The 26,568-nt window shown below is 40.0% G+C and overlaps 1 protein-coding gene across 32 annotated transcripts in view; it reads left to right on the top strand.

The window, feature by feature from the left end:
- lrrfip1a (leucine rich repeat (in FLII) interacting protein 1a) overlaps positions 1–26,249 on the top strand; it is a 58,134-nt gene extending 31,885 nt beyond the window's left edge. For 3 of the 32 annotated variants that reach the window (XM_031289753.2, XM_031289744.2, XM_036004032.1), the window contains 19 exons: positions 1,284–1,334; positions 1,568–1,603; positions 2,522–2,575; positions 2,662–2,703; positions 2,830–2,886; positions 4,859–4,918; positions 6,080–6,163; positions 6,834–6,884; positions 7,364–7,441; positions 8,877–8,975; positions 9,481–9,507; positions 9,654–9,779; positions 10,422–10,493; positions 11,673–11,843; positions 12,818–12,910; positions 13,165–13,257; positions 13,446–13,538; positions 14,798–14,942; positions 17,942–21,516. In XM_031289753.2, the coding sequence (XP_031145613.2) occupies positions 1,284–1,334; positions 1,568–1,603; positions 2,522–2,575; positions 2,662–2,703; positions 2,830–2,886; positions 4,859–4,918; positions 6,080–6,163; positions 6,834–6,884; positions 7,364–7,441; positions 8,877–8,975; positions 9,481–9,507; positions 9,654–9,779; positions 10,422–10,493; positions 11,673–11,843; positions 12,818–12,910; positions 13,165–13,257; positions 13,446–13,538; positions 14,798–14,942; positions 17,942–20,964 (4,455 nt within the window). In that variant the 3' untranslated portion in view covers positions 20,965–21,516. Of the gene's footprint in view, positions 1–1,283; positions 1,335–1,567; positions 1,604–2,521; positions 2,576–2,661; positions 2,704–2,829; positions 2,887–4,858; positions 4,919–6,079; positions 6,164–6,394; positions 6,440–6,833; positions 6,885–7,363; positions 7,442–8,876; positions 8,976–9,480; positions 9,508–9,653; positions 9,780–10,421; positions 10,494–11,672; positions 11,844–12,817; positions 12,911–13,164; positions 13,258–13,445; positions 13,539–14,797; positions 14,943–17,941; positions 21,517–22,696; positions 22,747–24,843; positions 24,965–25,064; positions 25,145–25,241; positions 25,347–25,454 lie in introns of those variants that run through there. The other 29 variants (XM_031289762.2, XM_031289763.2, XM_031289766.2 and 26 more) reach the window with 23 other exon arrangements.
- The last annotated feature ends 319 nt before the right edge of the window (positions 26,250–26,568 follow it).

Below are 26,568 nucleotides of genomic sequence, written 5' to 3'. Positions count from 1 at the left end.
TCTGTTTGGGAGACCACAGGGAGCAGGCCATTATGTGGTGTTGGCCTCAGGTCCATAGATCCATGACAACACTGCTCAACACTTTGTCCATCGTTACCTCTTGTCTCGATAATTTCAGAGTTATGTACATTTCCACAACACCAATTCCATAAGTGCAAAGTTTTTAATGTTGCAAACAAAATTCCGCACACTGTCTAACTTGCATAGAAACCTTTATTAGCAACGCTTCGGTAATAGACCTTCATCAGGCAAATGAGAATGCACCAATCACATTCTCCACATGCAATAAGGCATTCACATGCCTGTCCAAACATCAATTTACTATACAGTACATGGAGCTAGATATATTCCCAAATACTGCAGGTTACATTTGCATCAATGCATAAATGGAAAACTACATAATACAACAAGAAAGCCTCACAGAAATCCAAAAGGCAAACACTTCATCACTGTATATACATATGTTGAAGAGCAATAATTATATTAACCTAATAATTACTCGTCCCTCTCCTACGCACCTGTCTCATAAAATGGATGTGTGACGTTTTTCTGTTCAAAGGTTTTAATGTTAAAGTTTAGCTGCAAGTGTTCAGTTTCACTGACATTGATTTAAAAGGCAAGTAGAAGTGATTGGAGTTACAGTGTTGGTGACAACAGTATTTGAGTTAAAAAGAGAACCTATGCTGAGTAAAAGAAAAAAGAGATCACTATTCTGGATTTACTATGTACAGGACAGGCCCATTATTCTATACGGTACAGGCAATTCCACCCTTAACCTTAAATAATGAATTCATATTTTTGTACCTGTCCTTTAGTAGCTACTATCCTTAGCTAGCTACGCTAACAGACTGTGTGTACCATATCTGCTGTATCATAAAGCCTTGAAGTGAATCAGTCATTTTGAGAACATGTGATGTTTCATGTTTTCTTTGCCATTGTTTTTTTTTTTTTATTTATTTTTCTACTTTGGTTTTCCACAAGAGAATTTCTGTAAATGGCTTTTTTTTTCTCATCTCAGTAAAAATCAAAGGCCACCTTAAACACACATCAGATCTTTATCGTTGTCAGAAGGAAACGCTGTTGATTGAACCACGTGTGGTTGCAGCAGGACACGTCCTGTCACGATCCACTGACTGTTCACTCTCATTGTTGACGTTTTAAATCTCTCACACACACACACACACACACACACACACACACACACACACACACACACACACACACACACTGACCATTTTCCAAACCCTAACCATCCATTTCCACCTGTCCACTCTCTCACACAGCTCTCAGACGACGATGAGCGGATGTCAGTGGGAAGCCGGGGCAGCGTCCGGGTCAGTATCACTCAAACAGCACATGCATTCAATATCCAAAGGCTTTCTTTAAACCTGTGTTTTCCTTTTAAATTATTATCAAATACCTTGTTGCTTTTTGATTCACCAAGATGGACCTGTCCTCTTGAACCTTTGGTTATGTGAAGGCAGTGTGTCTGTCTACTGTAACCTAACAAGGTGCTGTCAGTGTGGTGGCACTTGTTGTTGATGATGATGATGTGTCTTTTACACAGTCGGATCTTGATGCAGTTGGGGCTTATGGTGGAGGGGTAAGGGTAGTGTTCTTGGAAGATGCCCTGTGGATGAGTTTTTAACCCCGCTACCTGAACGTGTGTTGTGTGAATGAGTCGTCGTTTGACTAACTGCTGGTTCAGAGAGCTCAAAGCATGGAGTAAATCTAAAAAAAAGTCCTATCCTTGTGATGAAATTACTGTAGACATGGGATTTCCATAGAAGGAATCAGAATCATATGCATATCTCTTTATAATAGAAAGCATGTTTGTGTGCTTGATTTTTCCTAATTGAGTTTTATATTCTGTTCATTGAATGCATGTGTAAAAATGTGTCAGTCTTATAATTGTATAGTTTGTAAATATACAGGGACATTTATGATACATTTGGTGAACTTATGTACTGTGGCACTATGTAGGAATCAATACAGAAATGTGGACTAACGAGTTGTTTCGTGTGATCCTATCAAGTTATTATGTTCGGTCGTGTACTTGTTTTTGCGGTTGTGAAGGAACATTAACTGTCTTGGAGTCGGTTAGGTTTAAATTTTCACAAAAAGAACTGTGTGTTATAGAGCTTTCATGCTCCAACCAAAACACAGCCCGCACTATTTTAGGCTCTGTTATGTTTCCAAATGTTAAGTGCCATTTCTTCTGTGCTATGTAATGTGGAAAAAATTCTTCATACTAGTCATTCTCATGGCCGTACAAGATCCAGGATATTTGACTACGTCAGTTTATTAGCGAAATCGGTCAGTTTTGTCAAATAACTTCATGTTAATACATTGTGGCCTGTTTTTATGCTCTTTACCAGTCTGGTCAGTGTGTTGCTTGGTTTTTTTTCTATTAACAGTAACAGTAATGATAATGTTGTTACTGTAGAGAGGTGAGCAAAGAATTGTTCAGATTGCGTGCTTTCACCCATCACTGTTCTCCCTCTCTTTCTCTCACTCTAAGGACTCCTCATCACATAAGAAGTCAAAGAAAAAGAAGAAACATAAGCACAAAGATGTATGTAAAAGCTCAACCTGTAAATACACAAGTGGCCCACACAGAAATGGCCTCCCGTGTTTCTCACTCGTGTTCTTTATTCACAGAGGAACGGCTGTGAGGATGATTACAGTGTAATATCCAGCAGGGTTAGTAGCTGTGTGCTGTGAACTGATTGCACATGACGTTTGCATTTGGTCTGTTGTGGAATGAATGCTGGCAAATGTCTAGACAACCTGTCACTCATGAGCCTCCTCTTTTTCTCATGCTGTCAGAGCTCCAGACTCAGTGATGAAAGCAGAGTGTCTCGCTCCTCCAGGCTAGACCTAACGGTGCGTGTTGTTGCCCCCTCTCAACCTTGTACTGTAGCTGTCCATAACATTATATAACTTTCACTTGGATGAACCAGATACAACTGCATTGTGTTGAGGGCAAGCTGTTCTGTTGACACTATAGTGCAGTGTGTAACTTTGTTTTGATTTTGGAGGCAGAAATAATCTCATGTATTTAGAGGCAAACTGCAGTAGGTGAAGCCAAAATAAAGCAGTCTTTTGGTCTGAAATTTAGTTACCTGGCAACTTTGATTGGTTGTGTGTGTGTTAAAACCATAGAACTTATTTTTATTTTTTATTTCTATGGTTAAAAAAGGATATCACACGTCGCTACTATGCAGGGAGGAAAACGTTCTCATCAATTTAATAATCTGAGGGGATTTCTTTGTCTTTAAAAAAAATCTCTTAAAGATGACCACATTTCCCCAATTCCCTTCCCTGTACTCCAATGGTTTGTCCACAAGAATTCAATCACCAGGGGCAAATGAATAGGACTTGCCTTTGGAAGGCAGCAATATGCCATAGATAGAAGTCTGCTTGAATTAAAACAAGATGAACAACTGGCAGCATTAAATGACGGAGGGGGACTGCTTATAAATCTATATAAATAAAGCTCCCTTGCCTTGCTTAAACATAGAATATAAAATAATAAATGGCTGAGACATGTTCATTACATTTCAATTTCATTTCATTCGTGTAGAATGAAGAACCGAAATGATGTAACATTTTATTTAAAAAGCCTCTGGAGGCTTGTGCTAATCTTAGATGGCTTGATAACCTGGTTCTTCGATTTGACCTAATTATTTCTACCTCTGACATACTCATTTAACTGCATCTTTACAAAGGACATGGCAAACCGTGTGTGTGTGTGTGTGTGTGTGTGTGTGTGTGTGTGCCATACCTAGACATTGGCATGGGGTACTTTACATAAAATCTTCTCTCAATGCAAATCAAACCAGCTATTAGGCTAACTGAAATAAAACCATGCCAATGTCTAGGTATGGTGAAGGGTATGTGATGATGTGGGGCTATTTTAATTCCAAAGGCCAAGGGAACTTTATCAGGATACATATTATCCTGGATCCATGAACTGGCCTTTAAAAATACAAATCTGCCTGCCTCTATGGGAATTTAACATAGGGGTGTACTTACTTATGCCCCCTTTATTTAAGGAAGAACATTTATTTATGTACGATACATTATTCATTCACAAAGAAAATTGGTGTCCTTCAAGGTTGGGTTTTTCCTAATTTCTTTAATTAAGGCATTAAGATCAATTTCCAAAAGATGATTTTTGTATTCCTCTTTTTAGTCAACTTTAGCATGGATGTATTAACTTATGTTGAGCACTGTATGTATGTGTGTGTGTATATATATATATATATATATATATATATATATATATATATATATATATATGTGTGTGTATATATATATATATATATATGTGTGTGTGTGTGTGTGTATATATATATATATATATATATATATATATATATATATATATATATATATATATATATATATATATATATATATATATATGTATATATGTATATATATATATATATGTGTGTGTGTGTGTGTGTGTATATATATATATATATATATATATATATATATATGTGTGTGTGTGTATATATATATATATATATATGTGTGTGTGTGTGTGTGTATATATATATATATGTATATGTGTGTGTGTGTGTATATATGTATATATATATGTATATATATATGTGTGTGTGTGTGTATATATATGTATATATACGTACATGTACTGTATGTATATATATGTATGTGTGTGTATATATACAGTATAATATACGTACCAGCATGTGATGTGTCAATAGGTTGAAGCTGGGTGATGCTGAAACAGAGCTGTGTGCTGTCAGATGGATGTGTTGAGACTGACATTCAGTGTTTGAGGGCTTGGTGTTTGATGTTGTCCCCTGTTCTCCCCGACCCTCAGGGCTCCAGACTAAGTGATGACACCCGGGTGTCCCGGGCCTCCAGATTAGACCTGCAGCCGGTGGGTGGCACTGCACCGGAGACTGTTTTTTTTTCTCATGCCACTAACGGCCTTTGGTGCACACGTCTCTTACTGTCTAAAGTCGTGTTGATTAACAAAATGAGTTGTAATGTCCGCTTGCTTACGACCTGTAAAAGTTTTGTTTGTTTTTATTGAAATATCATTTTTCTTGAGGCGTGTAGTGCGCTGCTAAACATTTTCTAATCAAGCTGTCCTGTGTTATACTAAAGAATACATGGAGGTGCATGTTTTGTGTCTTTTCTACAAGACTTCCTCATTGTTGTTGAGTCTTTGTGCTGTATTTCCCAGAGATGTCTAGTCACAGTGGAGACAGTACTGTGACTTGTTTTAAAATCATTTTGCATTGAGGTCTGGGTAGCAACAATCTTTGCTTTGTCAGTTCAGCCATTTGGCAAGCATGCTGATTGCCTATGTGTTCTGTGTATTAAAAACAAGCTACAGTCATGACTTCCAGAGATGAATGACCGGTGTAGGGCTGTACTCAATAGTTCAAAGCTTTATTTATAACGTTGACATTCAAATTCTAAATCAACATTTGAATGCTGTCATGCCATTCTGTTTAAACCCGGTGTTTCACCACAGTTTCAGATAAAGGTTAGGCTACATTATTATTATTAGTTTTATACTATTTGTAGAAATAGATTCCACTGGTGGCTGCTTAGGATAGTTTCCGACTCGTGTGATCCAAACATTTCCAATAACTCCAAAACGTTGTTAAGTCTAAAAAGACAACATTTATTAAAAAAAGATGGATGTAATCACTTCCAAAATTCACAACATGTTACCCCATGCACCTGTATTAACAGTGTGTAGCAGCAATCTAGCAGCACCCCAAATTCTATTTATATCCATTCACAAATTGAGTTTTTCTTATTTTATTTTTATTCATTTTTTGGGGTGATGATGTTATATGACGACAGACATTAAAAGCTTCATTGGGAAAACCTCCTGTAGAAGCTCAGAATGTACAAAAATGCCATTCGGTACAGCCCTGGTCAGGTGTAAGTTACACTTTGGGTCAAGAGTTGGGCAACTATTTAAAAAATGTTCTGAACTTTCTATCCTTTTTCCTCATTCCCATCTCCCTCCTCCTCTTGGCTCGTTTACTCTCGCTTCTTTCTTCCTCTTATCTCATTCCAGGCATCTTATGCTTCCTCTGACTTGTACGGCTTCAATGGTCTGTCCTCTTCCAGAAAACCAGGTTCAACCTTCAATGGTTACCAGGTCTGTACACAGACAAATGCCAGACAGACACATACTGTAAACGCTTGCAGGAAAAAGAAACCTGCATACAATGTTGTTGCTGCTCTGTAGCTGTTAGACCTTCCACCTCTCTGTGGAGAGGGACAAGACAAAAGAGTTAAAAAAGTTAAATTGTCGTTCATTCTCACAACCTGCTCCAAGCTGCTGCCTTCTGAACCTCATCCTTACTCCCGACTTCATCCTCTGTTACAGTTCAGCAGGCCACTCAGTCAGATCACCCAGCAGCTCTATCGTAGGGTCGGTTCCATTCATTTCCAGCTTACCTTTTACCCACCATAACTTCCACGCAGTGTTAAATAACACCGCAATTTATCCCTTCACTTACACCAGCGGTCTTAAAAACATCTGAAGCTGAGCTTGTCTGTCTTCAGAGCAAATAATTTGACCATTAAGTTCGAGGGCTTTCGGTGAAATGCCTCATCACTTTTTAAATTCACTTTGCATTGATGTCAGTCACTGTGCATTTCAGTTCTGAATGGAGCCACATAGCAGGCACTAAAGGCAGGGTGTGTTTTTTTTTTTTTGTGTGTGTGCCATTGAGTAGTAAAGCATGTCATTGTGTGTTAACACTGCTGAAGCATGAGCATACTGCTTACACTGTATGTGTTTGTGTGACGCGTCACATGTGCAGAGCGCCTTGTATGAAGACTGCAGCGGGTCACAGCGAGTCTCCAGCTCTCATGTAAGACTTCCTTTGAGTTGTGGCCTTGTTGGTTGGTTTGACGCACCAGAGAGTGACCTGGTCCGTGTGGAAAGTGGTTTCTGTTCCTGGATTGATCATATTGACAGTTATAGGAAGAGTGCATATAAGTTCAGTGTGAACGTGAGTCTAGTGTGAGAAAATGGAATGTGCCGTGTGTGAAGTTTGCTTTTAGTTTTGTTCTCACATGAGCAACGCCTTCACCGAACTTGACCTTTTGAGTGATTTTGCTGCTGCATGGGAGTTGTTTTGGAATTAAATGTAATTTGATTTTAATTTCTAACTTCTGTGAGCTGTTAAAAATGGGATTCAGATGTTTGCATTAAGCGGATTTTGATTAAGACGTCAGTCCCGTCCAGCATGCAGCTGCTACTAGTACTATGCGTGTGAGTATGTGCATGCTTAGGTTTGCGTTTGTCCCCAGGTGCAGACAGAAACATAACGCTGTGTTTTCTCTACAGCCTTTAGAGTACACTAGTTATCGCAGCTCCGGCTCCAGAGTTTCCTCCAGGGCCGGATCGGCCCGCGCCAGCCCAGTGGTGAGCCCCCCCCCCAGACACCCTGCTAATAACCCCGGGTTTAAGTCATACATGATGATCTGTGATAGGGCTGCACTATATGAAGAAAATATGCGATAACGTTGTTGAATATCGCGATAACATCGCATTTTAAATAAATAAAAGAGATATTAAAGTGTACTCAGTTCTGCCATTCTGCTGCTTTCAGTATTCTGCTTAAATACAACAAACTACTTGTTAAATAAAAAAACAACTGAAAGGAAATTATTTCCAATGTTGATTTATTGAACATTGAACTGAACTCAAAGGGCACCATTTTTAAAAAAAAAAAAAAAAAAGTTACATTTTAAAGTGCAGATTTCTATTGATCCTCTCTTTCAACTAACCAAAAATAATTGTTTATTGCGCAGTTGATCTTGTGATGGAGATAAATAAACAGTTTATTGTGCAGCCCTACTTTTGTAACCACAAGTCTATGACTGCACTTACTGAACTAACTTACGACTGACGTAACAGCCATCATGCACTTACACCACAACATTTGGTTTATGATTTACTGTTTGATTTCGAAACATCATTAGACTGTGTTCATTCTGGATGTTATGGTGACTCAGACTTGGCACGGTTTGAAGAATTTGGACACGTTTGAAACATTGTGCACTGTGTGCAGAGTACAAGCAGGTATTTCCTGGTGGACCTGTGAAGTGCAGTCGTTACAGGATGTTAATGTTTTGTTGATGTTAATATTAATGTTTTAGTCAGGGAGCCATGAATCGAAGCTCAGAAAAGCATTGAGCTCCCTGCAAGTCAGTCAGGTTAAGACAATCCCATTAATGCCTGAAATATAACCATGGAACGCAAGTCTGCCGAGTGTGTATTCATCAATCCAGCTCCCAGTTTTGGACAAACCATAGTACAGTGGCTGACCGGAGCCATCTGTCACAAGCCTGTAGCAACAGAGTTTTAGCTGAGGGTGGCATTCCCAAAAAACATAGTTTTAAAATGTTTGTTTTTTGGGATTTAGATATCCATTAATTGATTGATCGGTCACCATCTGAAGAACCAGTTTGCTGTCAAACTAAATCTTGTATTTTGTAATTTTGTATTTTACCAGTTACTACCGTTTGGTGTCCGTTGTTGAAAAGGAGTCACCGTGACTGAGAAACTTGGTACATTATCTTCTCTGATACATTCTATTTTGGGACAGCGTGTTATAATATATAATGGTTTATAATGGGAAATACAGTCTCCATAAAAAAGAGGAAGGACTTGAGGTATCAACATTAGATTTAAGAGTAAAGATGATCTTTTAGTCTTGTTGAGCACTAATGAGGATTTGTAAATAAGCATCCACTGTCTCAACTTCTTCATATGCTTAACATGAATTCCTCAACGTGTTGACCTGCTCTGTTTGGCTTCTTTGTTGTTGTGTTCTGCCCTCTGGTGGCCGATGCAGGACAACTGCAGCTCTGTTGCCAGTTTTTTGAGGAGTGCGGCCAATAGCAGTGGCCTCCACCGAGACCTGGACGATGTTACTATTCCTGACTTTTCTGATGTGAGTCGCCTTGCACCCGCAGGAGGCCGAGTCTGTGATGTGAGCCGAGTTCTGCTTGGTTGCTCTTTTTTTGCCATTCATCCTTCCTTTTTGTGCACTTCACCCCACAAGGAGGGCTGATTGTGTGCTGTGTTTGTGTCAGAGGTTAATGTTTGGTGTGTGTGTGTGTGTGTGTGTGTGTGTGTGTGTGGCAGAGAGCGGAAACCGAAGATGGCCTCTAGTTTGAAGTGTTTTTTTTTTTTTTAACACGATCTGTTATGAGTTGCAATTTCAGACTTGTGTTATGTTTTGGTCATTTTAACTTCTGCAGGAGTTTTGATGCCTCCCCTACTAACTGTTTGCATGGTGTTGTATATCAAAACAAACTTGTGCCTTTTCTCAATATGTTCATTCAGCGGCTGTAGTGAGGTTTTTGGATCTTCCCTTCCTCCTCAGTTGATCTTCTCGGCCCTGTGGCCTCCACATCACCCACGGTTTGACCTAACTATTTCATTTGTCTCAACAGGTGGAGGACAGAGATTATCTGGAGAAGGTGAGTGGCTCACGTCACTAGATGCTATGTAGTTTGTTGTGTATTTTCAAGATGCATCAGTTAATAAAGAAAAATAAGTGGAAATGTTGGCATGTATTTAATTTGTGTGCTAAAGAATACTAACAATGAATGTCCTCCTTCCTCAGGGATCTCGAGCAGCTTCTGCTTTAACAGCAGCAACCCTCACCTCCTTAGGCGGGACGTCCTCGCGGAGAGGAAGTGGCGAGACGGCTATAACTGTAGATGCAGAGACGTCTATACGAGAAATCAAGGTAAAGCTGAAGACGTCCAGCGTCCTACAAACGCAACGGACATTTTCTTGTGGATTGTGGTTTTGTTTGGGTATCATACAGGGTTATGGGATCATAAAATCATCACGAAAACCAGACTTCATTTGCACAATAATGCAGAGAATAAAGAACGTGAGCCAGATTATGCTTACAAATGTACATCTCAGACATATGATGTGTGTATTACATGGACAATTAACTTAAAAATGTAACATGGTAGCAACCAATTGTCATACAGTTAACATCACATTTTCAGCTTCAACTAGAAATATTCAGTGTAGAAGAGAGTAATAGTAATTTTTCTACCCAGACATGCTTCATTGAGCCACAAGACGTGAGGGAGCACGAGTCTCCCATTGTAGAAAAACTGGATCTTAACTCTTGTCCTCTAAGAAGTTATACTAAATATGGAAAGGAGTACATGCCACAGACAGACTAAGGGGACTTTTCTTTGATCTAAGGAATGTTCACCTATGAAGTTCCTTGCTGTCCGTGCTATTTTCATTCTTTCCACAAACACTTGTGTTGTTGTTCTCATTGGCCGGTCACCAAACTTTGTGCGTCCCGTTCTCTGCCGCTGTCACACTGCGCTTCTCTGCTCACTGCTGCTGCACTCTTCACCAGGAGATTCATGAACTGAAGGATCAGATTCAAGATGTGGAAACCAAGTACACGCAGAACCTAAAAGAAGTCAAGGTATAAGCCCGAGACCCTCCCAACTCCAGGCTCACTATTAACTAATACGTTTGGTGTCTAACTTCCTCTGGTTATTTTACAGTGGGTCAAATATGCAGTAATTTGTGCAACCAACTCACTGTTATGTTACCCAAAGGGCACAGTGCATACAGTAGTTGTGGAATCTCTGTTCTAGGACTCTGGATCCTCTAAAGATCAACAAATAAACTGACAATGTGATAACTGAAGGCTTTTAAAACTGAAACTGAAACAGAGAAACTCCACGGAGTATTTTAGGACAAATACTACACACTACACATTAAAATTGACAGTATAACTGCAGTTCTTATGTGATGCTCAAATGCTGTGCCAGCATTATTTCTCATTTCTCTTCCACTGGGCAGATGTTTTCTAACTTCAACTGTTGATCTAACTGGCAAAGTTGCACCTGCATGGCTCTCTTTGTGTGTGTGTGTGTGTGTGTGTGTGTACTCATTATGTTTTGGTCATTTTAACTTCTGCAGGAGTTTTGACGCCTCCCCTACTAACTGTTTGCATGGTGTTGTATATCAAAACAAACGTGTGCCTTTTCTCAATATGTTCATTCAGCATGTGCGTGTGTGTTGTATTTATTGAATTACATTTCTACTTACAATGGTTTACAGTTGTGAGATGCATATTATTATACTGACTTGCATTGTCTGATTCTTTGCCAGCTGCATCCATCTGTTACTCCAATCATATCGACCGAATTCACTGTGATGTTGCGCTAACACAAAAATCCCCTGTAACATTTAAAGATATAAAGTTATACACGGAGATCCAACCTATCTGACATTTCTATTTCTGTTGTTTATTTTCTGTCCTGTGTTGCTCTGCTAGCATCTTTGATAAACCAAATCTAGTGTTGACTGACTAGTTTTGGTGGTGTCATTTCCTTTAGTCTGTGGCCCAAGAGGTACATTATCTCTCCAAGCTAACGTTACTCAAAGTGTTGACATATGAAAGCATCAAACATGCATTTTAGATGACCGAGATGAGAGTATGTCCAGCTGCTGCCGGGGTTTTCTACCCGGACGTTATTTTAAACAAAGTACGGAAGGAGGAGGAAAGCATGACTCTGCAGTACTGTTTAAGGACATGTTATATCTGAGCCAGCACCTGTTGTGTTCTTCTATTCCCTATATGTCATGACATTAGGATGTATTAGTAGAAGTGGAGGAGAAGTACCGTAAGGCCATGGTGTCCAACGCCCAGTTGGACAACGAGAAGAACAACCTGATGTACCAGGTGGACACGCTCAAAGACTCGCTCATGGAGCTGGAGGAACTGCTGTCTGAGTCGCGCCGCGGATATGAGGAGAAAGTCAAGGTACAGCAGGCACACACGCAGTCAAGAGACTTTCAAATGGAGAGTGTTATAGAACTAAGACATATATTGTTTGTTTTACAGTAGAAAGTAAATCTAGAAATTGTAGGATACCTCTCCTTGTTCAATGCCAGTACAGTTTAAAACCATGCTGGCACCCTGGAAGGAACACACCTCAAAGGAGCTCCTTGCTAGTGTGAAGTTTTGCAGTCATTAATTTCCGTAAGCTGATTTTCACAACATCTCAGCTGTCTTTACGGAGCACCCCTCCATTCTGCAGAGACCTCCATCATTCAAAATATATGGAATTTGGTTTTAAGGGTGTATTGTGGAAGGAGTAAAGAGGAAAGACTTTTCTTTGATATTCTGCCGTCCATAAAGCCATTAAAATAAAAAAAAAAAACATGCAGAGACTTTAAGCTTTTAGGCAGAAAACTTTTATTTACAGAAAACTGTATTTTATAAAGCTTTCACATCCTAAATTCAAAGGATAATTTGACGGTGATCACACAGGCACTACAACGGTTGCTCTTTGGCGATTTGAAGTCCATGTTAAGAGTTTCCTACAACCCTTAAATGCATCAAGTGAGAGGATAAATGATCAACTGTAAGGTGAAGCTGGACAAAGTAGAGCTCACATTACACCAAAGTAGAGCTCACATTTTAGTTGAATCAGTTAATATTGTTAATCCAACGCACAGTTAATGCTCTGTTTGACCCTACAACTTCACAAATGCAGTAAAACAACATATTGGTAAATAAGTACATGCAATATATCTGCCAAATGGTGACTACAACGCACAAAACACAGTTCTCAGAATGACAGCTGTTCTGTTCTGACAGGATCAGGTTGAGATGTTGCACTTGACAGCGATGGACTAAGCTTCCCTGTAATGTTTTTTTGTGTGTATGAGATAGATGTTCATAATGAAAACAAAGGGGTTATTGGTTGTCAAGCTGTCTCTTGTTCCTCACAGGAATACGAGCGAGAGAAGCATGCCCACTCTGTGCTTCAGTTCCAGTTCAGTGAAATGAAAGAGACGCTAAAACAAAGTGAAGAGCTGCTCAACGTGAGTATTTGTCCTCCAGTGTGAATGTGTGTCACTAAGACTGGGAGGTGCGGAAATGGAGCCTCCCATTGGTTTAAAAGACAGAAATTAAGAAGAGAGAATGCCAGCCTTTTACGCAATTTGTCCCTTAGTAAGTCAACATGCGGGGGATACATTTCACAGCTTTCTTTTTTTCACAAGCTGTATATATGCGTGCACTGTTTTTGCTTTCTCTCTCTACATCTCAGACTTGATTTCCTTTTCCTGCTGTTTAGGACATCCGTCAGCTGCGTATGAAACAGGAAGGTTTTGTTAGAGAAATATCTGACCTGCAGGAGACGGTGGAGTGGAAGGATAAAAAGATTGGGGTACGGCCTGTGAGCCCTGGTCCAGCAGTTTTGTGTTTCATTAACTTGATCACATTCAGCATTTGCTTTTGCTTAATTCAGTATCTCCTTTGCATGAAACTGAATGCCAGCTTTTACTTTCACTTCTTTTCACCTCTTGTACACTTTCCCCCTTCTTTCTTACTCTGCCACTTGGGGGCTCTGCTCAGGCCTTAGAGCGACAGAAAGAATACACAGATGCAATCCGAATTGAGCGAGATGAGCTCAGAGAAGAGGTGGTGCAGCTGAGAGACATTTTGAAGGTACTCAGTCTAGGGCTGCACGATTATGGCCAAAATGATTATCACGATTATTTGTGGATTTTAACCAGAACAAATTTTATTGTCACATAGGCTAATTATAACTGCTTTCACATCCATATTGTGCTACATTCCTGCCAATCCATCCATATTGTGCTACATTCCTCCTTTGTTGAAGGATACTATGAAGGAGTATTCCATTTCAGCTGTTGTGCGACCGCTTTCCACACATGCGTGTTTGCCATGAAAAGATACAGGCAACGCAATTTTCTGTTCACGTTAACGGCGCATAAAATCCCGGTATCTACCAGACGAAATAGCAACGCGGATTTCGGTGCCTCATTACGGTGCCACTTAAATGTCTGCGTTGCGCTCTGATGCTCCAAAACAGACGTTAGAGGCAACAGAAACACCGCTGCATGTCACGCTAGTAAACACTAATAACACGTTACACAGCCGGTAACGTTAGCCTACCATTAGCTACAGTAGTAACTGGATTAAACGCGGCTAAAATGCTGACAGCTAAACGGTGTAGTGTGACTGTATTTCACTGTAGAGGATTCCAACAGCGGGACATACAACAGTCTGCCGCTAAAGTTATGAGCTAAAAGACTCAAACTAGCACTACGGTCACTGCTATTTTCTGAAAAACAACACAGACGGGACAAAATGTTGCGTTTACTGGTAAACTGGTAAACCTTATGACCGACTGCTATCTGTTTATCTGTTCTAAATTTTCCTCACGTTACTCTGTCCTCTGTGATTGTCTACATCTAAACTAAGCTGCGCGGTGCAGGGAACAACTCTGATTGGCTCATGGAGGCACGTGATCAGACAGTGGTTAACTGAGCGCTAGATTGGCTTTGCAAAAAAAAAAAAAAACTTTGATGCAGAGCATTCTATGAACGGAATGACGCATTTTAAATATCACTCGATCACATGAATTTGATCGTGGGAAGTCAAAATCGTGGTTAAAATTTGATTAATTGTGCAGCCCTAACTCAGTCAGTGTTGTTTTGAGTAGCAAATTTAAAACTCTAAAGTGTGAAAAAAAAGTTTTGAATATTGTTCTAATATTTTAAAAAGTAATCGGATCCTGGTTTATTGAAGGTACAGAGTAACAACCAGTGCAAATGTATTCTTCGTGTACATGTTTTTGGATTTAAAAATGAAATATATACTGTATATATATCATTTTCATTGGAACTTATTTTCAAGGTGTGTAATCTATGGAGCTAATGTTTGACTTTTTATTTTTCTAGAAACATGGAATAGTATTGGGACCTGATCTAAACATCAATGGAGAGGTTGGTGAGACAGAAGTGGACGGGTCCCCCAGTGCAGACGCTGCTCCCCAACCGGCTCAGGATTCACACGCTTCCCCAGCGGAGGGGAACAGCATGCTCGGTAAAATAAAAAGTTCTCTCTGCATGGCTTGGCATCTGAAGACTTTCATTCCAAAATGTTTTTGAGCATTAATATAACTCAATATAATATAAATAAAATATTATATACATATATAATATATATTAAAAATAAAAAAAAAACTGATTAGTGAGATTACATATATACAAGTAATTATTTTTTTCACAATTGATATCTGAATTTTCGAATGGTTAATGTTAATTTTGGAATGAATTCTTCCGTTCCCAGTGTTGTGCTCCTGGAATGTCAAGTGGTACTAAAAACTGATTTGCAAATACCTGAAAGGATAAGTCTTGTAATATTCTATATTTTTCTTGAGACGAGAGTTAATTCTTGCACTTGGAAGCAGATGATGATGAAAAAATCTCACCGCAAGTTCAAAATTTCTTAGCTGTTTTGGAGCTTTCAATCTTAACTTTTAAGCAAACATTGACGAGAAGTCCTTTTTCAAAGTGCTCAAAACTATGAAGATTTGAACATCTACAATACCAACCTGTGGACAAACTCTATGTGCTGAGGAAGATTGTGTTAATACTAAACTACTAAATGGACCTTGTTTTGTCAACTATTTATTTTTATTGTTAACAAATTCCATGAAAATATCCAAGTCAACAATGACTTGATCCTGCCAACTGAAGTATTGTGTATCAGCCTGATCCATCGTATTCCTCTCTGCCTTAAAAGTCTATTGTTGTCCAAAAACTATTAAAAGCTATTAGAAATCAGTGAGCCACTGATATACTCCATAGAGCACCAAATGCTTATTAATCTGCAGCTGAAAATAGTCCCCAAAAAATGCACTACTTGGTACTGTTTGAGTAACATTTGTTAAAAAAAAGCAGTGATGTGGCTACAGTGATCAGCTGTTTTAGGAAATTACTGAGTCTTTTTTTTTTTTTAAATGTATTTGTAACCAATTTTTAAACATGTATGCCTGTAGAAGTAACCAATGGGCTTGCACTACACAAAGGTTAGGAAAGTAGTGAGCGACCAGACTAAAGCTTTATTTAGTTATTTTCAGTCTTTTTATGGAATTTGTTGACAACAAGAAAAATATAGAGAAATGCCTGCCTTATCCTTTAAGCAACATCTATCTGCCCTCTTGCTTTCCTGTAATAACTAAGATTCCACTTACCATCTCCGCAACACCTCGCTTTGTCTTCATTACTAATGTTTTGGCTTTTCATTTGTTTCTATTGCACCTTTTTCATCATTTCAGCTAATGCATATACTTTCTGAATCACTAACTTTGTTAATGCAGGTTGTGTAGGTGTGTAAATGCTGCCAGGTCTCTACAGGGTTGATGGTACGAGGCATTTGAGAGTTCTTTGTGCATGCACTCGTTGCACTGTAATGTGTACCTTTTGAGCAAGCCCGGTTCCAGAAAAAAATGACTTGCTTTAGTGTGCATCTGAAATTAGTTGGGGTGCACCAGTAGCTACACTGCCTGCCGGCAACAGCAATGACAAACGGTGTAGGTGTTATGGGTCCCGAGCATGGTCCCATATGAACAGATCATGCTGGAACAGTAGGAGAAAGTTGTAAACAATAGTAAGAGAATACAGCATGTTGTTTCTTGTTGTTCCTTTTCAGTAACAGTTTATTTGCTATAATGGTTCCTTAACAACATATTTCATATTTCTTACAGTTACATTCCAGCATATATCCAGTGTCCTTTCTCTCACAAAAAAATAGTCAAAATCTGCTCAGAGTCAATTCAGCTTGAACAATATCACACGTAGCTAGTGAACAATTCCAGATAGATAACACATTTTGCAATGTCCATCTCAGATCACATTTTCACTCACTATGACTACTTCTTTATTAGACCACATTATAGCCTACAAGCATTCCTTCTGGCTTTAATAGCGTTACTTATAGGCTACTAGTTTGCTTCTGTTGACAGACATTTTTAGCATACATGTGAATGTGCATAAGCAACCACCGGTCTGATACTTGAGAAGACATGAGCAGGTGAGTCCATATTCTAAACATTCAACACAGTAGGAAACTTAGAAGCAAACATAACAAGCTAGTGGTATCAAACTAACTCAGTCTTTTCTTTTTCTTGGCCAAAGTTAGGATAACATTAAACCTTAGCTTTACAAGCCTAACCTGGAACAACTGTATCACTCCATGTATTATTAACAAAGAAAATCTGGCTAGGTTGATTACTGAACATTGTGCCATAATATAGAGATTTAGACTTAGACTTTTCTTTATTGATCCTTTTGGGATGACTCCCGCAAGGAAATTAAATATCCAGCAGCAGATTTTAGCAAACAAAACACTCTTTAAATAAAGAGGTATAGAAAACAAAAAATACAGTGTAAGAATAACAATATACATAGACTTTTAGCTAAATATTTTTTTACAAAAAGTAAACAAACAGTAAAACAACAATAAACTACAGATAAATATATAGATATATAAGCATAAATTAGAAGTTAAGAGCAGTTAGTGTCCAGGTATGTATGTGAGTAGATTATAAAATTATTGCACAGTGAGTGAGTGAGTGGCTGATGATGATATGATAGTGTTGCAGTCAGTGAGCTTATTTGGTTACTATTTTATTTTTATTATTATTATTATTTGTTGTTTATTATATTATTTTAAATTTAAACTGCAAAATAGGGGTGCAAAATATTACACTGAAGGTGCAATGCATGCTTTGGCACCCTCGTAGAACCGGGCCTGCCTTTAAGCTGCCGGCTTTAGACTTCTTTTGTTGTCGCATTGATGTGCTGGGGATCAAGAATTTAATTTTGATGTTCCTCATGCCTTCCTTCCTCTTGTTCTTCTGTGCTTCTCTTGGTCATCTTGGCTCTGTGCTTTTCTTCTTGGCCACTGAATCAATCAGGTGTTTTGCCTTACCTTGACTTCTGCTGATGCACTTCCTCATGAAGATTACATTTTGAAAATCATGTCCTAAGTCAACATTTTCTGTCCCTCTATCACGTATATTCTCCATGATCTCTCAGGCAACACAGAGGAGACTCAGTTGAGAAGTAGCAGAGAGGAAGAGGTGGATCCAGAGCGGCATCAGGAAATGTTTGAGGAAGCCAAAGAGAATCACTTGAGCACTGATACTCTCTGTAATGTTGCTGGTGTTTCCACCCTGGAAACATCTAGCGAAGAACAGCCAACAGAAGAACAACAGACATGCTTAGAAGAAGACAAGAAGACTGCCACAGAAGAAGACAATGTTGAAGAACATTGCCTCAGCAAGGACTCAAATGTTGACATTAATGACCAATCAATCACAGAGGCCAAAGATATAACCATTTGCAGCCCGGGGCTTCAAGGGATTGTAACAAGTTCTGAGAAAAATGTTCCAGAGAAAGAAAGGCCTGCAGGGGGAGATTTAGGGGAGACAGAAACCAAAAGCAGTAGTGTTGACACCAAGAGTGATGACATTAGAGAGTCATCTAACAACCTTTCTGAAGAGCGAGGAAACAAACAGGAAGATGTTGAGGAAAGTCATTTGAGAAATACAGAACCATGTCCTCAGCCAAGAATTGTTATGACGGAAAGTTTACCGGGCGAGTCCGCCCAAGCTGTAGAAAACACCGAACCTCAACCAAAGCCTGATGAAGCAGAAGATGCAGAGAACGACGAGGCAGGGGAAATATCAATTAAAACTCAGCCTCAGTGCGCTGCTGCTTCAGGGAAAAAGAAGAAAAGGAAGAGGAAAAGCAAAAAGAAAGGAGGAACTCACGAGGATAAGAACCAACAAAAAGATGTAACCGATAAAGAAAATGACAAAGCCGAAATAGACATTGAATCGGCTACAAGAGAGAAAGGGCCAACGACAGAACCTAAAGTTGATGATTCTGTTACTGAAACCCTTAGGGGATCAAGGGTGGATCAAGTTAAGAATGAGCAGCACAGGCAAGAAACTGAGGAGGTAGATGGCGTAAAAGCAGTGAAACCCACTGAAATCTTTTCTCCCACTGAAACTCTCAAAGAATCAAGAAGGGATCATGTTACAGATGAGCACGACAAGGAACAAACTTTGGAAACGGAGAACGTAGGAGAAGCTGAAGCCGTGGCGACTACTGAAACCTTTTCTCCCACTGAAACTCTCAAAGAATCAAGAAGGGATCATGCTACAGATGAGCAGAACAAGGAACCAGGTCTGGAAGCTGAAACGGTAGAGGCAGTGGCACCCATTGAAACCTTTTCTCACGTTGAAACTCTCACGGAAACCACAGCAGAACTCAGAAAGGATGAGCAAAACAAGAAACAAACTTTAGAATTAGAGAAAGTAGAAGAAGTGGGGTCTACAACAAGTCCTGTCCCAGAGACCGACCTCAGTACTTCTGATCATATTGACAACAAAGGTGCAGAGAGCTCTGATGATCTTGACAAAGAATGCACTTTCTGTATAGATAACTCTAAAAGTGAAACGAACATCTCAACTAATGACGATGTCATCCATACTGAGTTAGAAAATATGAATAGTGCAGAGGATGAAGTTGGACCTATTGATGAGATGAAAGCTGAATGCTCAACTAATAACCCCGAAAACGCTTTTGAAACAAGGGGTAATAAAAACACTGACGCTGAATCGCATGTTTCAAGCAATGGTGACATTGCTGCTGATGAATCTGAATCCACCAGCATTGCTGAGAGTAAGGAGAGCATGTCTGTGTCCCTGTCTTCTACCGATGGCTTCACCGACGCTCTCATAAGCTTGTCTGGCTCAGACCTGTCTGCAGCCGTGAACTCAGGCAGCGATGGCACTCCCATCAAGGTTTCTGAGGGAGGTCCCAAGGAGACAACTGAGGCAGCCAAAGACGACGAGGAGTCAGGAACAGAGAATGGACAAGAATCCTTTTCTCCCAGTGTCATTTCTTCAGCGCTAAACGCAGACCGAACAGAAAGGGAGGAGCTAAATGAAGGCTTGAGGGAAGCTGAAGGTTTAATCGAGCCAGACCGCTCACGTGACGAAAAAAGTGACAGTTGTGAGAGTGCATCTTTAACAGAAAACACTGAAGCTTTTGACACTGTAAATAGTCCGTTGCAGGCCGAACTATTGGATGATGTAGAAAGCCAGACATTACAGTGTGAGGGTCAGATTGATGAATCGAATGTTGAAGTGGCCTCTGAATCAGAAGAGATCAATACCATTGACATGTTAAATACACCAGCCTCTCCAAAAGAAGCTACTGAAATTGGGTCCTCTCTCGAGCAGAACCACAGTACTGAAGAATCAGCTGTTGCAGAAGATCCTGAACATGAAAACAGTCAAAATGATCAGCGGAGTGAGACACAGCGACTGCCTGAACCCAGCAAAGACAAGTCTGAAGATAATAATTCATCTCAACCCACCCTGCAGGGGAGCGATGAAGACAATGGTGAAGATGACGAAGGCCAGTCTTTTGATTTTGATGACATGGATGTCGAGGCGGCTGTAGCGACAAGTCTCCCTAAAAATCCGGAACAGGAAGAAAATGAGGAGGGAGTTAAGGTCATGTCGGATGAAAGCAGCAATGGAATTTCAGTCCAAAGTAAAACTGAGTCAAATGACAAATCACAAGAAGAGCCAGTTGAAAGAAATGACGAGACGTGTACGGTTGATGGCGGTAACGAGGTAGATAAACCAGATACTGTGCCTCGAGACAACCAAAACTCTTTGGCTCATGAGGACAACACGTCTGAAAAGGGGGAACATGTGGAAAATGTGTGCGAAAAGCAGAAACCCATGCCTGGGGAAGAAGCAGGTGTAGCAGATGAGCCCAGGCACATTATAGAGGAAGGAAAGGTTTTGAATATTGGAGAGTTGGGTGGTGTTGCAGAGGACATTAACCAGGCGACGTCTCTACCCATAGAGGAAGGGTTAGATGCCATTAAGCAGGAGTTGCAGGGTGAAAATTTGGAATCACCAAAGCATGTAGAACAAGTGGCCAGCAACAAAGAGCCACAGCAGACAGGGAAAGATGTGAAGAAAAACGGCAAGAAAGGTAAAGGCAAGGGCAAGGAGGAGTGCAAGATGTCTTAGCTTATAGACGGTATATAGTATAGATATATATTATCAGATCTGCTCTCTACTAGTCTTTGCTTAGCTTAGTTTACAAAGTGGTCAAATAAATATGTGCAGAACCTCACAGCACTTTGATTCTTTCCCAAATAAATATTGGTGTAAGTTTGTATATTTTTTTTTATTAAAGCCAAAACGGTCAAACAAAAAAACAGTCTAAAGTCCACACATAAATTTTCATTGAGGTCATATGTGCAAAAAATAGTTTGTGGAGAGATGAGGATGTAAACTGCTTGGTAGATTTTTTTTCTATTGGACAATACTGCACTTGCTATATCAGGTAACATTATTTTGTTATTGATGCACATTGATCATGCTGCTTGTTATGTGTCATGGGTAATATTGCTCTGCACCTGTATCACACATTTTTCTCATGCTACAATTCCAAGATCTCATTGATTTATTCATTTCATAGGTTCAAAACAAAAAAACAGATGTTAATTGGTAATTCTCATTAAGGCCCAGTCCACACGAATACGGGTATTTTTGTATCCCGTCCACACAAGCACAAAAACAGATTTTTGTCCAAATATAAATGCAAAAACAGTTGAAGTGCTGTCAAGAGCATGCCAAACCAACAGGCGGCAATATGACCCTAACCGTAAAGCCATGTCAGCCAATTAGAGGCCTCAAAAAAGCTATTACTGTAAGGCTGCACCAACGCCACTGTTTCTCAATATAGTGGAAGAGTAACTGTACATGTATGCATAAGTATGTAAAAAGTCCTGTTAGCAAGGTAAGAACAGCACTATTTTGGCCATGTCTGCCATTGCGCGAAATGTTGCCTCATTTGTGACACCACAGAAAGAAGATAACGATGCACACAGACGTTAGGAGCTTTTCAGAAGCTCTGTTTTCAGTGACCTATGTGTATGTGTGTGGACGGAAGGCCAAAACGAAGAGAAAAGGCTATGCTTAAAAAAAAATACCTGTGTACATGTGGACAAGGCCTAAAACCAGCAAACAATTGTTAAAATGTTCTAGCTGCAATGTTGATGGTTACAATGAAAAATGTTTGGAGACCCTGTTCTGTTATCTGGGATTAATACAGCTGTCGTTTGTCTTAAACAAAGCCATTTCCATCTACAAGAATGAAATGTATGATAAATGTATGTTTGCATTTTGTTGCACCTAATGGAAAAGGTGAATGTGGTGTGTCCACACTGAAATGCCAATAAATACCCTGCTGTTACCAATTTAAAATGTTGATCGAAATGCATTTTTTAGGGAATATCCTTAAATGACATAATGAAAGTGTGAATGTGTCAGCGCTTGGCAGGAAGTTTACTACTACTATCATTTTCACTCAGCACATTTACAGATATCTTATTATACCTTATTGTGTGGATGTAGCCCAACCGGCTGTGTGCTCTTGCATTGACCCTCTTCTCCACAGTACTGTGTGCATGCTAACATTTCCCCTCACACTTGTTCCATCACTCCCCCATGGATGCCTGCTCTGTTGCATGCATCAACCTCCCACCCTGACCCAGCCCCTCTCCTACCATCTCCTTGGCTCCTCCCACCCCTGGTATGTTAACTTGTTATTATTTTGAAGATGGACAGTAGCAATTATGATTGTTGCCTGTAATGGCGTTGTATTATGGCTTTGTGATGCATGCCGTTCCATTTGAATGAATATGTGACCAAGACTCAGGTCAAATGTCTTCTCAAACGTGTTTTTATCTTGTAGAGATTCGCCTGAGGAAACTGGTGGACGAGCGTGAAAAAATGATCGAGCAGGTGGGTCCGTGATCTGACACAGTGACATCACGGTCGGTAATGGTAACTCCTGAATAAACTGTAGTCTCTCAGGGAAATTTAAATCCGAAGCAAAATAGCAAGTCAAAGGAGAGCTCACATACACCAAGAAGAATTGTTACTTACCAACAGACAGACTACAGTATATTACAGTCATAGCGGGCTGTTGTGATGATGTGTTTGTCCCGTTACTAGTACAAAATGGAGGTGCCTACAGGTGTTAAGTCTGAAAGTTGCAAATGTCTTTTAAAAGAGTTTAAGAGAAACAGCAGTACATGTTCTTATTGTCAACAAATCCCATGAAAAGACCCAAAACCAACAATGAATTGATCCTACTAACTACTAAGTATTTTCTGTGCATATCTTCTTCCTCTGTGCTATAGCGCTCCATTGTTGTCCCAACAACAACTTAAACACATCACTGAGTAGGGCTGGGCGATAAATCGATTTTATCGATTAACTCGAATGTGTAGTTAACGTCGATTTGTTAAAATGAAAATCGATTTCCTCCTTAACATCCGCCGACGCTCCCCTCTGGGCTCCCATAGCTCCGAACGGGCTCAGCCCTCGTCCCGCGCGTTTGCCATAGAGATACACAAACAACATGGCAGCGACAGGGACTAACATTAATTCTTTTCTTAACTAGTAGTTTCATTACTTACTTATCCGTAATCTCCGCCGAAATGACCGGCAGCTCGCGGTGCTCTGTCCCTAGCTGAGAGTCACCTATTCTCGGATAACTGAACCACCAGCTACCGCTGACCTAAAGGACCACCATGTGGGGCACCAGAGGCGGTGTTGAGGAACTCTTTTGCGGCTCACCACATCTACTAAATGCCGCTGATACGACCGAGCTGTGATGGAGGTCTGTAGCGGCTTAAACAACTAGCAATCGCCGCTCTGTAGCACGGAGCTCCTCTTCGCCGTTTGTTTCTACCGCTAGTTACTACGAAGGAGCTAGCTACAGGTATGCTACATTCAAGAGACCATGGGATGTTAATGTACGTTACTCAGCAACAGGTGAAAATAGGGGCAAGGTTGCGCAATAACATTAAAATGATTTGAACTTTTAGCGAGGAACGAGAAGTGAATTACCTGTATGTGTGAAAACAGCTTTATCTCACGCATCCGTTTGTTTGTTGTTGAATATATAGCACCCCACATCCAAAAAAAGGGAAAAGACTCAAACCAATTTATATTTCCACAAAATTGGCATGAATAATCCTAATGGTATACATAACCCCATGTGTGTGCGTGTGTGTGAGTCAAAACAAAATAAAGTTAAAACTTGTTTTGAACAATTTCTTTGTCATCTGCAGATTGATTTTAAGTAGGGGAAGAAAAAAATCGATTTAAATCTTAAATCGGATTTTTTTTGGAAAAAATCTGGGATTTTATTTTTAGGTCATATCGCCCAGCCCTATCACTGAGTCACACTGTTGCACTGAGTGACATGTTCCTTTATCACCATGAAAACACACACTGTAGTTTATTTAGACTCAATCCCACACACACCGTCCTGCTGCTGGAAATACTCACTAGAGTACACACTATCAATCTGCAGCTGAAAATAGACCCCAACAAATGCACTATTTATTCCTGTTTGAGCAAAGTTTGCTAAAAACTACAGTAACCATCTGCTTTAGGAAATAACTGAGCCTTTTTTTAAAGAAACTATATATTTGTGCGCTGTTTATAAATATGAATGTCTTCAGTCGGAACCAATGTGCTTGGGATTGTGCCACGGGCAGGGTCGGGTACCCCGAAAGTATCAAGAGATGGTATTTTCATTGGATTTGTTGACAATAAGAAATACGTAGAATGATGCCTTTTCCCTTTTAAAAGACAATTGCAATATATTCTATCATGATGTCATGTTATATACTTTTCAGTGACCTACAGAAATGGGGAAAATGACCAACATTACAGTTTAACATGCACACAAAAAAATCTCAACTGAGAACTTGTGAATGTGAGCTGGCATACATTCCTCATGGAGACTAAGGCGTGCATTGAAAGTTGTAGCTTAGTTGTGCCGTTCCTCAGCTGATGTGTTATGTGTTATGGCTCCAATTCCAGGTAAAGAAGCTAAAGTCCCAGCTGGATCAGAAGACACCGAAGAACGGCACAGAGAATAGTTCAAGCCCAGATGGTGAAATACTTGAAAACGGCAATGATCCAAACATTATAGAACTGCAGAGTATGTAAACATGTGCATGAAAACCAACCAGTAGCTGCAGTTTGCTATTTCCGTGTCTCAGACAACTCAAGAATGTTTGCTTTTGCTAAATTCTTTCCAGGAGATGCAAACAGGCAAATAAGTGACTTTAAGTTCAAACTTGTGAAGGCAGAGCAAGAAGTCACCGCTTTGGAACAAAATGTAAGTTGAGAAGAATTCAGAATTCATAGCATACCTTTTTTTTTTTTAAAAACATGAATATTCTCACCTAAGAAGTTGATATGTTTTTGGTTTCCAGGTGACCAGACTTGAAGGTCAGGTGACGCGCTACAAGTCTGCAGCAGAGAACGCAGAGAAAGTGGAGGACGAGCTGAAGGCAGAGAAACGCAAACTACAGAGAGAGGTAGAGTGCTGTTCTCCTTGCACCGCGCTGCTTACAAGCTAGCCCATTGAACCGCCTCGGTTTTAATTGCGATATATATATTCTCTCTCTTTCCATTTGACTCAATAGTTGCGCTCAGCACTGGACAAGGTCGATGAACTCGAGTCAAACAACAGCCACCTATCTAAAAGACTGGATAAGATGAAGACTAGTCGTGGCATGGCACAGACCCCATAGGAACGGCCCCACACATCAACTCCACCTTCTCTGTGTCCAAAACTGGCTCATCTCTTGGAAGAAGAAAAAAAAGAAAGAAAATTTGGGTTTCTCTTGTATCTGCCTGATAGCAACCTTAAGAAAAAGAACAAAAAAAAAAACAAACAAACAAGAATCTTAGTTATATCCACAGAGTAGAGAACACCAACAAGCAATGTGCCATTTCTTTGTCTGTTTTATGTCTGATGAGAATTCTTCGTAGCGTTATGCACACACCTAGAAAGTACATGACGTGGGGAGCGGGATGTTTGTGCACCTTGTGACTTTGGTTGAACCTCTGCACTGCTCTGCTAAAAGGTGAATAGGCCACAAGGAGAGTCCCAGGATGGAACGGCACTCTCTGTTGTCCTGTGTAGCGAGACGACTCCTGCTGCCTCTCACCAAGATTCAAGATATTTTCTTGTCTTGCTCACACAGAGTACAGAGAAATTCAAGAAAAGGCCGATCCCGGTGCAGGGAACAGTACCAAGACTGTCAACCTGCGGAGAAGACAGGAGTGCTTTGTGTGTGTGTGTGTGTTGTGAATGAACGAGCAAAATGAAGTGTATTTTACTCCTTTGCATCCAAAGCCAAACTATTTTTAAAGATGTAAATGTTTGAGTGTTTGTCACTCAGTTGTGGTAAAAAAAAAAAAAAACTGAACAAGACCGGTGTGCAGACAAAAAAGGGTTGCTCTGGGTTTTTTTTTTTTTTTTTTACGGAGCAGCCACAAACAGGTCTTTGGTGTTTTTTGCCCCCGACGTCTCCTTCCAGGCAGCGCGGCAATGGTTACGTTTAGGGTTAAGGTTAGGGTTAGCTGCCTGGAAGGCGCCGTTGGAGGCAAAAAACACCACGAGCCCACAAACACAATATAATCATCAGTCAAAATGTCACCAGCTTTCAATAGTAGGCCCTTTATGTAGCCAGCAGCCTGCTGCAGGTTATTGAATGTCGAACAGCTCGACTCACAGCGTGTAACCGCCCTTCC

This window comes from Sander lucioperca, chromosome 8 (genome assembly GCF_008315115.2).
Source record: "Sander lucioperca isolate FBNREF2018 chromosome 8, SLUC_FBN_1.2, whole genome shotgun sequence".
NCBI lineage: Eukaryota > Metazoa > Chordata > Actinopteri > Perciformes > Percidae > Sander > Sander lucioperca.
This window is presented reverse-complemented; position numbering and strand designations above follow the sequence as displayed.